The sequence below is a fragment of the Triticum urartu genome, chromosome 1A (genome assembly GCF_056163025.1).
Source record: "Triticum urartu cultivar PI428250 chromosome 1A, HENAU_Tu73, whole genome shotgun sequence".
Lineage (NCBI taxonomy): Eukaryota > Viridiplantae > Streptophyta > Magnoliopsida > Poales > Poaceae > Triticum > Triticum urartu.
The window spans coordinates 294,379,829-294,392,073 of NC_141873.1; the positions used below are offsets into that span (position 1 = coordinate 294,379,829).

At 46.6% G+C, this 12,245-nt stretch overlaps 1 protein-coding gene across 2 annotated transcripts; it reads right to left on the minus strand.

Annotated features, from left to right (window-relative positions):
* Positions 1-4,502: 4,502 nt before the first annotated feature.
* Positions 4,503-7,389, minus strand: LOC125508639 (uncharacterized). Of its 2 annotated transcripts, none has more exons than XM_048673400.2 (3): positions 7,212-7,389; positions 6,060-6,869; positions 4,503-5,433 (listed from the first exon to the last, which is right to left on the minus strand). In XM_048673400.2, the coding sequence occupies exons 2-3, from the start codon at positions 6,747-6,749 to the stop codon at positions 4,954-4,956; spliced, it is 1,170 nt and encodes a 389-aa protein (XP_048529357.1). In that variant the 5' UTR covers positions 6,750-6,869; positions 7,212-7,389; the 3' UTR covers positions 4,503-4,953. The 2 variants fall into 2 exon arrangements, with proteins under 2 accessions (XP_048529357.1, XP_048529363.1); XM_048673406.2 differs by lacking the exon at positions 7,212-7,389 and adding an exon at positions 7,021-7,202.
* Positions 7,390-12,245: the final 4,856 nt, after the last annotated feature.

The following is a 12,245-nucleotide window of genomic DNA, read 5'->3' on the forward strand; positions in this document are numbered from 1 at the left end:
TGCTTAGGCGAAGCCCTGCGACGGTAGTGCGTCATGATCGTCACCACGCCGTCGTGCTGACGGAACTCTTCCCCGACACTTTGCTGGATCGGAGTCCGGGGATCGTCATCGAGCTGAACGTGTGCTAGAACTCGGAGGTGTCGTAGTTTCGGTGCTTGATCGGTCGGGCCGTGGAGACGTACGATTACATCAACCAAATGCTTCCGTTGCGATCTACAAGGGTACGTAGATCACACTCTCCCCCTCTCGTTGTTGTACATCACCATGATCTTGCGTGTGCGTAGAAATTTTTTTGAAATTACTACGAAACCCAACAGACAACACATCTACAAGGATCACACTGATTTCAAGAATGCAACAATCAAAATTATAAAGCGTCTAGCGGGTGGCCGTTGGCCCGCTAGCGCTCCGGAGTGGCCGGCCGAAAAAGGAAATATTATCTTCCTAATCTATAAATGGTAATAGTTGGTCCCCTAATTCATATTAGAAAAAATGAACGGATATGAATATGTGTGAACAAAAAAAGTAAGAAATAATTGCAAAGCACCCCGTGAACAGGTATGAACGCATTTAATTCGGTTTTTCAAAATTTTAAAAGACCATAACTTTCAAACCGTGCATCAAAATTAAGATCTGTTTTCACTGTTGAAACCCTCGCGACGTTCTTTTCGAAACTATATCACGCATGGGTATGTTTCGACGAATTTTTTTGTGCAATTTTGGCCCCGTTTTGTGCAACTGCCTAGCCGTCAATGTGCAACTACCTGAGAGTGGATGTGCAACTTTTCTCCTACCCTATAGACGTGCAATTTTCAACGATGGTACCTCCGTCCCCGAACTACCTCCTTCCGATGAGATATGCAACTTTGTCTGTTACCCAGACCAACTGCATAGTAGTTGATGTGCAACTTGCCCACTGTCTATGGATGTGCTTTCACTGTTTATTGCATCAGCCAACAGCCTAACAGTGGATGTGCAACTTCGGATACTACCATGGGCAACTGTCTAACAGTGATGTGCATCTTTCTCTCGTACCCTCCGTGAATGTGTAGTTTCCCTACTAGCACCTGGCCCAAACCACCCCTTTTAGTGAGATGTGCAACCTTACGCACTGTTTATATGCAACTTTTCACTACCCTCATGAATATGCAACTTTTCATTATCCTCATGAATGTCAAATTTTCACCATTCAAGTATCCCTGCGTGTGACATTTGCAACTTTGTATGCTGCCCTGAACAACTACCTAGCAGACTATGTGCAACTCTGTTTATGGTCCCCGCCAACTGAAAATACATATCCACAAGTAAGGAGGGGAGGGAGTTGCACATTGACTAATAGGTAGTTGGCTTGAACAACACACTAAAGTTGCATATATCCCTAATAGAGGAGGTGGGGTAGGGTGTGTCAACGGTGAAAAATTACACATCCACGAATAGAGAGAGGGGTTGCACATCGACTACTAGGTAGTTGGCCGGGGCAGTAGACTAGTTGTACATCAAAGTTGTTATGGTTGTTAGGTTGCAACATCATAGAAAGTTGAATCATGCAGCTCCAAAAAAAGGTTTTGAAAAAAATTACACGATGTAGTACTAAAATTGCACAATAGAGTAGTTGGCATCGGAAAAATTTGTACGGGCAATGTGAGCGCGAGTCGTCGTCTCGTCAACTGAGTATCACTGTGTTGTGCAACTTACCAATGGTCATATTCAATTAAGAACTATATATGCAATTACAACTACTTAGGATGCCAACAGAAAATGTGACTAGCAAAATTAGATTAATTTAAACAAAAACATCATCTAGCCAGCTTATATCGTCGTGTTGTGCAACTTTTCAATGATCGTATCCAACTTGAGCTACTACCATAACCAACTTAGTACACACTATGTTATACGAAAGCCCTCCTCTTCGAGCTCCTCCACATATCTTAGCCGAATGTTCTAGTTGGAGCAGAGTGCTCCATGCATCAAATCATACGGGGTGTGAATATAGATCATAGTAGAGAAAGCCAGCAATTAATATACTCCCATTATTAAACAAAGCTTTCTTACATCGGTTAGTTTCAGTCTTTCAGAGTTCATCTCTTTTATACAAGAGCGTACATCTTATACCATGCTGCTACATTTCCACACAACCTGTAGTTGGTGTGGTGTGAACTCTTATCGCCACAACAACATGTAGACCCAAAAAAATCTTCTCAAAAGTTGTAGTTGGAGCAGAGTGCTCAATCACTTGAGTATGAGCAGCGAACCAGAAATCACAAAGGGGCCTAAATTTCCAGAACAGAAGGAGCCCCGCACTGCGTGCCTTCGATTGGAAGGAAACAGCAGGAGCAGAAATACTGGGCTCTCAAGTGCGAGCCCAGCCGCGCCCGAAGTAACCCTCCCGAGGCAGGATCACTGACGAACCAACAGAAAGGGAAACCTCCACAGATTAGAGAGACCGGTAGCACGGCCATGGCGACGTCGAGGTGGGGAGGGGCTCCCCTCATCGTGGATCCCAGGCTCCCCTCGACGGAGAGGAGCACGGCCCGTGGATCTGGTGGTCGTACGAGTGTGGGCTAGGCCTCCACTGCAGCTCGGGGACGGGAGATGGTGGTGGCTGGCGCCGTCAAGGAGGAAGGCCGGTGAGGATCTATTCCAGATTTGTGGTGGCGGGGGAGAGAGAGAAGAAATACTGCAGGGAGCACCCACACGTCCTCCATGTCGCCGGATTGTAGTGGGGAGGTTGTGGACCGCACCAGCGGCTGGGAGGAGCCGGGAGGGGGAGCTCGGGGACGAGCCAGAGGAGGAGGCTCGGCCGGCTGGGTGGGGTGGGAGATGACGGATGGTTGGGCAGCCGACCAGGTGGCACCTGAAGTCGGACGCACGTGCCGACCAGGTGGCACCTCGTGCGGTTCCAGCCGGCCGCTCGATCGCGTAAAATCGTGCGTGTGCACTTTTTAAATTTTAGGAATTATAAATAGCGTAGGAATTATAAATAGCGTCCAAGGAGCTAAACACTTGAAGCACAAAGACATAAGAGCAACTTCAACGGGCCGATCTAAACGGACGGCGTTTTTGTTCGTTTTTTGTTCGTTTGGGTTGGCCGCCCGCCCGCTATCCGTTCTCTTTTAGTTTTGGGTCGGCAGTGCGCTTAACGGGCTGACCCATTTTCATGACCGCGCGCGTTTAACATCGTGCCGTCGCCCTGATTTTGACGCTCCAGCACGCGGGAATGGTTCGCGCGCGCTGGTTTTGGCGCTCCAGCGCGCGGGAAAGGTTCACGCGCGCGCCGTGGCCGGCGCTCGCTATAAAAGAAGGCGCTCCCTCCACACTCTGTCGGCCGCCCACTCTCGCCGCCTCTGCGCCACCATGTCGATCCGCCGCCTACGCGCTTCGGATTTTCGCGGAGTCCGCGAGCGCCGCTCCGGCGCCTTCTCCGCCGAGATCTGATTTCGCGAGAAACGTCTCGTCCTCGGCACCTTCGACACTGCAGAGGAGGCGGCCTGCGCGCACGACGCGGCGGCGTGGTGCCTCCTGAGGCCTCGTCGTGATATGAATTTTCCCAACGTGTCGAGCCAGCGGGCGCAGGATCTGGCGCCTCTCCCGTGGCTTTTCACCGACGAGGATCGTCATGTCCATCGGAGGCGGCAGCGTGGCCTCGCCATCGCAGAGAAGGACGTGGAAGCCTTGGTGCTGTGGCGAGGAGGCTACCTGCAGGACATCGTCGACGAGCGCCAGTTCTATAAGCAATTGAGATCGGAGAGGGACGCGAGGAGGGAGCGAGCCGCCTATCGGGAGGACAAGCGTTCGCGGAAGCAGACAGCTCAATTGAAACTGAAGCTACAAGAAACATCGGGTTGGGACTTTGAAGACGAGCAGCTTGCTGACGCCTACCTTCAAACGTTGGAGGAGGACATTACCGAGTCGGAGTCAGAAAGCGACGAGTAATGGTCTTTTTCTTTTATCTATGTATACTAGAACTATCTATGTATCCATTTTAATCTGAAAAAATGGCCGGTGGCATCGGCGACGTAGCAGGCGGGCGAGTGTGTGAATCCAATGTGCCACCGACCAGCGGGGCCAGTGAGGAAAGAGGGCGAGCGCGCGCGCGTCCGTCTTGTGTCCGCGCCAACGCAAATCAGCCTAAAAAATGGACTGGAAATGGGTCGGCAGGTAGACGAAAACGGACGCGCATTCGTTTGGGTCAGCGCGTTGGGCCGGCTTTTTTGTCCGCGCCAATCCAAACGGACGGCCGCGGACAAAATGAGTCGCTCCATTGGAGTTGCTCTAAGGACATTGACATGGATATAGCTCTGATTTTATTGCTAAATGGATTTTAACAAAGACATTTGCCTCACAAAATTTATCTGGAAGCTCAATCTAGAGAAAACAAATGCCCCTATTTTTGCTCAAATGTACACTCACATAAGCTGATTCTGAGCTCAACAATGACCAAAACCGTCAAAACAACTGGAAAGGCATCTATCCAGCATCGCAATTGAGGAACTTCCACTGTAAAGAGCAGAAATATAAATCAAAATAAATATGGTTTTAATCATCTGTGGAAGCTAAACCTGTGGTTCTTTACCTGAACCTAAACACAGTCAAGATCATCAAAGGTAAGATGACAATGACATCACAGGCAGTACCAAACATCTTCAACTTGAAGGCAAGAACATTACTACTCCCTCCGTCCCAAAATATAAGAACGTTTTTAACACTAGCATGGTGTCAAAAACGTTCTTATATTCCGGGACAGAGGGAGTACTATACAAATGACCAACATTATTCTCCCCCCAAAAGGAAAAGAAAAGCGACTTGTTATCCTACCAAAACAATATAATTTACACGTGGACTAAAACGCCGCAGGACAATAGTTACAGGCCATGCACATGCGTGGAACCAGCTAATCGGCATAACAATGCTCCCAGGCTGCTAGCGTATGCACTTCAGCACTTCAACTTTGCTCTAGTCAAGAAAAAAGGCCACCATATCTTTCAGGCTGCTCTTCTTTTTCGCCACAGGTGCCCCCTGCACTTGTGCTACAGTCTTCTGCCAGTCGTTTTTCCGCTGCGGCGCAAGATTCACGTTCACGGTCCTTGGTACCACAGCCTCGGGTTTATTTTCATAGGCTGCAGGCTCACTATTCCACAGGGGTCCGAGCAATATGTTCATCATATCCTCAGCAACATCACCGGTCATTTTGATACGTGGTGGACACTCTGGTTCTTCATGTCTCTTGTTCTTGTCTACTCTGCACTCGCTTGGAGTTTCATCTGTGGTAGTAGCTGCCGTGCACTGCATCAACCCCTTTGTTGACCAAGTGCTTGATACTGATCCTCCTGTATCAGTAGGAGTAGACACTGGAGGCCGTGGAGGACGCTCTTCATAGCGGGATGTCTTTGTGGTCCGTATATCTTGTAGCTTCTCTTTATCAGCATTTACAATCTGCATCATGTAAATGCATCAGAATACCTTCAGTGGTATACTTAGTTACTCAAAGCAAAACTTCGAACAGGATTGCTGGTTTGCTAGGCAGCCAGAAAATGTAAAAAGGGGGCGAAAAGTTGGTAAATTATTTTCTGTCACAGAATGAAATTAGGGCCTCAATTCAATGGAGAAGATGTCATTAGCACTCAGAACAAGTCTCCTATTATCATGCTTACTCATGTCTTCAAACTAATGATAGGACTGGACTGAAAAGAGTTTGCCTACACCATGCATGTTTGTCTCTTGAGAGTTGCATGCACAAATATAATCAAGGTGCAAGCCAGATCGGTCCATGATAAGTATTCACTAGGGTCACTCCTAGGCATAATGGGGCCATTGCCTATTGGCAAAGGTCACTTTTTTCCAATTATTTCTATAAAATAAGTAATGAGTTGTACTAGACCTGCCTGCGTCAATCAACAATAAAGCCAATAAATTGGGAAGCACTGCATAATTCCCAGATGTTCAGTGAAGTAATGAACAGGAACTAGCGTATTTAAGGGGAATTGCATAACAACACCAGAAGATGTGTCAAACCTGAAGACAAGTAAAATAACAAAACTGCAATAAGAATTATGGTTTACCTCTTCAGCTATGCTCACAAGATCTTCCACAGTAAGCTCTATCTCATCATCAGTTGTACCTGATGATAATGCTTCTGATCCAACATTATCCGGCTTTTGTTTCTTGCTATTCTTCGGAGCAGCTCTGCCAGTCACTTTTGTGACATTCTTACGAGTTGTTTTCTCAATTTCTTCAAGTTCATCTTTGGCAGAATAATCAGCACTGTCACGCTTTCTTCTGGTCTTTTCTCTACCCTGACATCGTTGCAAAGCTCTGGAATTGCCAGCACTAAGCTCCATCTCATCATCAGTTATTCCTGATGACGATGCATCTGATCCCACATCCTCCAGCATCCGTTTCCTGCTATTCTTCGGAGCAGCTCTTCCACTAACTTTCCTCTCATTCTTACAAGTTATTTTCTCGATTTCGTCAAATTCATCTGTGACAGCACGATCAGCATCCTTGCTCTTTCTCCTGGGCTTCTCTTTACCCTGGCATCGCTGCAACGCCTTCAGCCCACCGGCATCCTCTGGATCCACAATTTTTTTCTGCCTTCTGGTGGGCTTAGCCTGATATAGAGCCCCTGACCCCTTATCAGATTCTGCCGACTGCTTATTCCGATGCTCAGTCTTTGACACCTCATTACTCGTGCAGGGTTTCATCATCCAAGGAGGTAGGCATCGCCGACTATCAGGGCATGCTTCAGCCATCCTCAAAGACAGGCCAACAGAATATACACAATGCCCTGAATTTGACTACCCAGTCTCAGTAGCAAAACAAATCAAGAAACTGATCGCAATTGAGCGAGACGATCTGAAACAATCAGCCACCTGCACAAGAATTAGAGCTTGAATAAACTATGTCGAATTTTCTCATCGTAAACAAACTCCCGTCGCCCCTCAAACTTGAGACTACACCGCAACCCCAAGAAAGAAAGAAAGAAGGCGAAATAAAAGGAAGGGGGCCCTAGCCCGATCCAACCCTAGAATCCAAGAAGCACCAATTTTCCCCGCTCTCAAGGCCCCAAGATCTGATCTTTCCGACGGGGCGACGCCGGAGGATTCACCGGCATCTGACCCCGCCCCACCTTCTTCCTAGCTGGTTGAGGGGAGAGGGGAGAGGGGAAGCGAGGAAAAGTCGGGTGTGCCGCGTGGCCGTGGCCGTGGGATTACCTCAATCAATGAGCCTACGTGGCCAACGGTGCGGTATGGGATTGCCGCAGTGGTTGGTAGGAGCTCCGGTCAGTGACGCCCTACGGCGGGGCGGAGCGGCTCGCTCAAGGCCGGCTGAGGACGAGACGACGGATTGGGATTTGGAAACTGTTTATGTTGCCTTGACCAGAGACTTCGAGAAAGGAAGGGGTTCATGGATAACTTGAAAGTCGGAGTAATTAAAAAGGCCCCAACGGCTCGTTGTACCGTTCGTATTGGTGAACTTTTCTAAGGTTAAATCTTTTTAGGGTTTAAAAATTTCTGCATTACCTTTTTTTCTTTGCGGAAATTTCTACATCTAGATCATTTCTTTGGGCGGCTTAAAAAATAAGCCGCCTCTCCCCAACTTAAAAAATAAGCCGCTCTGAAAATTTGTTGAGAGGCGGCTTACGAGAAAAGCTGGGAAGAAGGCGGTTTATCTTTTAAGCTACCAAAAGAACTGGCCCCTAACGTTATCTTTTGTAATTCAACATTTACTCACTTACGGTTAAAAGAAGTATTGAACTCATCCGCAAAAAAATATATTAAACTACAAGAACATCCTATATATTTAAGTTATGGAGTAGTATCATATTTTGTATAGTCCAAATAATCAGTGGTTCTAAATGTTCACGATGCCATTTTTCTATTCTTTTTGTTTTCCAGAGCATGTATCTTTTTACATATTATAATATACTCTCTCCGTCCCATAATATAATACGTCTTTTGAGTTTAATAGTATTTTTTACGGGTGAGTTCAATACTTATATTATGGGACGGAGTAGTAGAAAAGAAAAAGATATAGGCATTTTGAACATTTTTGGTCTGAGATTCTATAACTTTTTATCAGTTCAACACTTTAATATATGTGCATCCAACATTACAAAATATCTACACCTTCAAGGATTTGTTCCATAAATAGATAACTATTATACTGGACTACCGATCAACAAGCGGGTCCAATTTGATTGTGTCAAATTGCCAAACATCAAATGTCAGTGAAGCACCAAACAAAGCTTAAGATATATGACAATGCCTTATATATCATGGAGTTGTTGGCGAAAGAGTATTTTGGAGTTGCCAGAAAAGTACCAATGGCTATGTGGTTCTTTCTTTTCCTCTGCTCCAAGGTTCTGACCGAAACCCTAGCCTCCGCGAGGGCGCATCACCGAGTAAAGCCCATGCAACATCGGACTGATGGAGATGTTGATTGGGGGCGGCCTGGTTGTGGAGGAGTTGGGGGCTGTTGTAGGATGGCAAACGATATCGGTTACACTATAAGAGAATTGCTCTGAATTACTATACATGAAAGTGCATTTATCAGTTAATGGTATTTTGGTGTGATGACAACGTGGTTAGTGAAACCAACGACAACTGCTAAGATTTATCTTAGGTCAATGGTTTTGTGGATATTTATTATGGAGATGTTGACCCCTCACTTCAAAAATATCAAAATGCGTGGTTTTTCGGTGACTTCGGTTTGATTTGAGTCATAAGATTACCATACTTTCAAGAAGGTCAAGGTGAAAGATTGACGGTGTGGGAACACACAAAACTCATGCACTTGCCTTCCTACACCTACCACCTATAACGGAGCTTGCTATCCATTTTTTCAATTTCCTCCCAGTACTCATAGGGAATGCCTATAGCCTATGGACATCCCCGTGTGGACGGACTAGTTTGATCCTATGGGCATGGGGTACTGCACTCACTTCTGGACACCGCGTGCACACTGGTCTGATAGAGGCGAAGGTGTCCCAATCTTTTGATGAGGGGTAACTATTGTTTTGAGTGGGGTAGACTTTGACGATCCGACTACTAACGTGCGAAGATGACACAACTTAGCAGTCTTAAACCAACTCCATGATGTTATTGACCATGCTAGTGTTGGGAACACAGTAATTTCAAAAATTTCCTACGCACACACAAGATCATGGCGATGCATAGCAACGAGAGGGGAGAATGTCGTCCATGTACCCTCGTAGACCGTAAACGGAAGCGTGATGAGAACGCGGTTGATATAGTTGTACGTCTTCACGATCCGACCGATCCAAGTACCGAACGTACGACACCTCCGAGTTCAGCACACGTTCAGCTCGGTGACGTCCCACGAACTCCGATCCAGCAGAGCTTCGAGGGAGAGTTCCATCAGCACGACGGCATGATGATGGTGATGATGCTACCGACGCAGGGCTTCGCCTAAGCACCGCTACAATATGACCAAGGTGGATTGTGGTGGAGGGGGGCACCGCACACAGCTAAAAGATCAACTGATCAACTTGTGTGTTCATGGGGTGCCCCCCTCCCCCGTATATAAAGGAGTGGAGGAGGGGGAGGGCCGGCCCTCTACTATGGCACGCCCTGGGGAGTCCTACTCCCACCGGGAGTAGGATTCCCCCCTTCCATGTAGTAGGAGTAGGAGAGAAGGAAAGGGAAAAGAGAAGATAAGGAAGGAGGGGGCGCCGCCCCTCCCCCTAGCCCCATTCGGACTAGGACTTGGGGGCGCGCGCAGCCTCCCCTCTCTCTTTCCCCTAAAGCCGAATAAGGCTCGTATACTCCCCGACGAATTCCCGTAACTCTCCGGTACTCCGATAAATACCCGAACCACTCAGAACCTTTCCGATGCCCGAATATAGCCTTCCAATATATCGATCTTTACGTCTCGAACATTTCGAGACTCCTCATCATGTCCTTGATCTCATCTGGGACTCCGAACAACCTTCGGTACATCAAAACACATAAACTCATAATATCGATCGTCACCGAACGTTAAGCATGCAGACCCTACGAGTTCGAGAACTATGTAGACATGACCGAGACTCATCTCCGGTCAATAACCAATAGCGGAACCTGGATGCTCATATTGGCTCCTACATATTCTACGAAGATCTTTATCGGTCAAACCGCATAACGGTATGCGTTGTTCCCTTTGTCATCGGTATGTTACTTGCCCGAGATTCGATCGTCGGTATCTCAATACCTAGTTCAATCTCGTTACCGGCAAGTCTCTTTACTCGTTCCATAATGCATCATCCCGCAACTAAATCATTAGTCACATTGCTTGCAAGGCTTATAGTGATGTGCATTACCGAGAGGGCCCAGAGATACCTCTTCGACAATCGGAGTGACAAATCCTAATCTTGACCTATGCCAACTCAACAAGTACCATCAGCGACACCTGTAGAGAACATTTATAATCACCTAGTTACATTGTGAGGTTTGGTAGCACACAAAGTGTTCCTCTGGTATTCGGGAGTTGCATAATCTCATAGTCAGAGGAACATGTATAAGTCATGAAGAAAGCAGTAGCAACAAACCAAACGATCATCGTGCTAAGCTAACGGAATGGGTCAAGTCAATCACATCATTCTCTAATGATGTGATCCTGTTAATCACATGACAACTCATGTCTATGGCTAGGAAACTTAACCATCTTTGATTCAACGAGCTAGTCAAGTAGAGGCATACTAGTGACACTCTGTTTGTCTATGTATTCACACATGTACTAAGTTTCCGGTTAATACAATTCTAGCATGAATAATAAGCATTTTAGGATCGAGAAGAGGTGTCTAGAGGGGGGGTGAATAGACTCTTAGCAAGAAAGGTTGCGGTTTTTAATTTCTTTAAGTTGAAGTGGAGTTTTAGCACAAGTTTGAACATTCACAATACATATCAAGCAAGCATGTCAAGAGCATATGAGCAGCGGAAAGTAAATCATGCAAGTTGCAAGAATGTAAAGGGATGCGATTGGAGTGTGCAAACGCAAATGGAGACACTGAGATTTTTGGCGTGGTTCTGATAGGTGGTGCTATCGCACATCCACGTTGATGGAGACTTCAACCCACGAAGGGTAATGGTTGCACGAGTCCACGGAGGGCTCCACCCACGAAGGGTCCACGAAGAAGCAACCTTGTCTATCCCACCATGGCCGTCGCCCACGAAGGACTTGCCTCACTAGGGTAGATCTTCACGAAGTAGGCGATCTCCTTGCCCGCACAAACTCCTTGGTTCAACTCCACAATCTTGACGGAGGCTCCCAAGTGACACCTAGCCAATCTAGGAGACACCACTCTCCAAGAGGTAACAAATGGTGTGTTGATGATGAACTCCTTGATCTTGTGCTTCAAATGATAGTCTCCCCAACACTCAACTCTCTCTCATAGGATAGGATTTTGTGGAAAGATGATTTGAGTGGAAAGCAACTTGGGGAAGGCTAGAGATCAAGACTTATGTGATTGGAATGAAGTATCTTGACCTCAACACAAGTGTAGGTGGTTCTCTCTCAGAAAATGTATGTTGGAAGTGTAGGCATGTTCTGATGGCTCTCTCTTATAATGAAGAGTGGGTGGAGGGGTATATATAGCCTCCACACAAAATCTAACCGTTACACACAAATCACCAAACTCAGTGGGACCGACTTGATCAACTCAGTGGGACCGATGTGCTAGGGTTAGGGTAAAGCCTCATCTCGGTTTGACCGATTACACAAACTCGGTGGGACCGATTTGGGTAATAAGCGAAACAGAGAGTTGGCCAAGCAAACTCGGTGGGACCGATTTCATACCTCGGTGGGACCGAAATTATTGCAATAGGCAACAGAGAGTTTGCAAGCCCATCTCGGTGAGACCGAGATCCCATCGGTGAGACCGAATTGATTAGGGTTTATGGCAGTGGCTGTGTCAAGAGAACTCAGTGGCGCCGGATAGATCAAATGGGTGGGGCTGAGTTTGACTTTTGGTTTGGGACATATTTGTGGATGTGAGAAAGTAGTTGAGGGTTTTTGGAGCATATCACTAAGCACTTTGAGCAAGAAACTCATTAAGCAACACCTCATCCCCTCTTAATAGTATTGGATTTTCCTATGGACTCAATGTGATCTTGGATCACTTTAAAATAAAAAATGTAGAGTCCTGAGCTTTGAGCTTGAGCCAATCCTTTGTCCTTAGCATTTTGAGGGATCCTCTTTCTAATCTATGCCACTCCATTGTTGAACTTATCTGAAACATACTAGATAGA

Bases quoted from the DNA above. Each gene is read 5' to 3' on its own strand.
- LOC125508639 (XM_048673400.2), bottom strand. From the start codon at position 6,749: ATGGCTGAAGCATGCCCTGATAGTCGGCGATGCCTACCTCCTTGGATG. The intron at 5,434-6,059 runs GTAAACCATAAT...TACATGATGCAG, and splicing joins TTGTGAGCATAGCTGAAGAG to ATTGTAAATGCTGATAAAGA.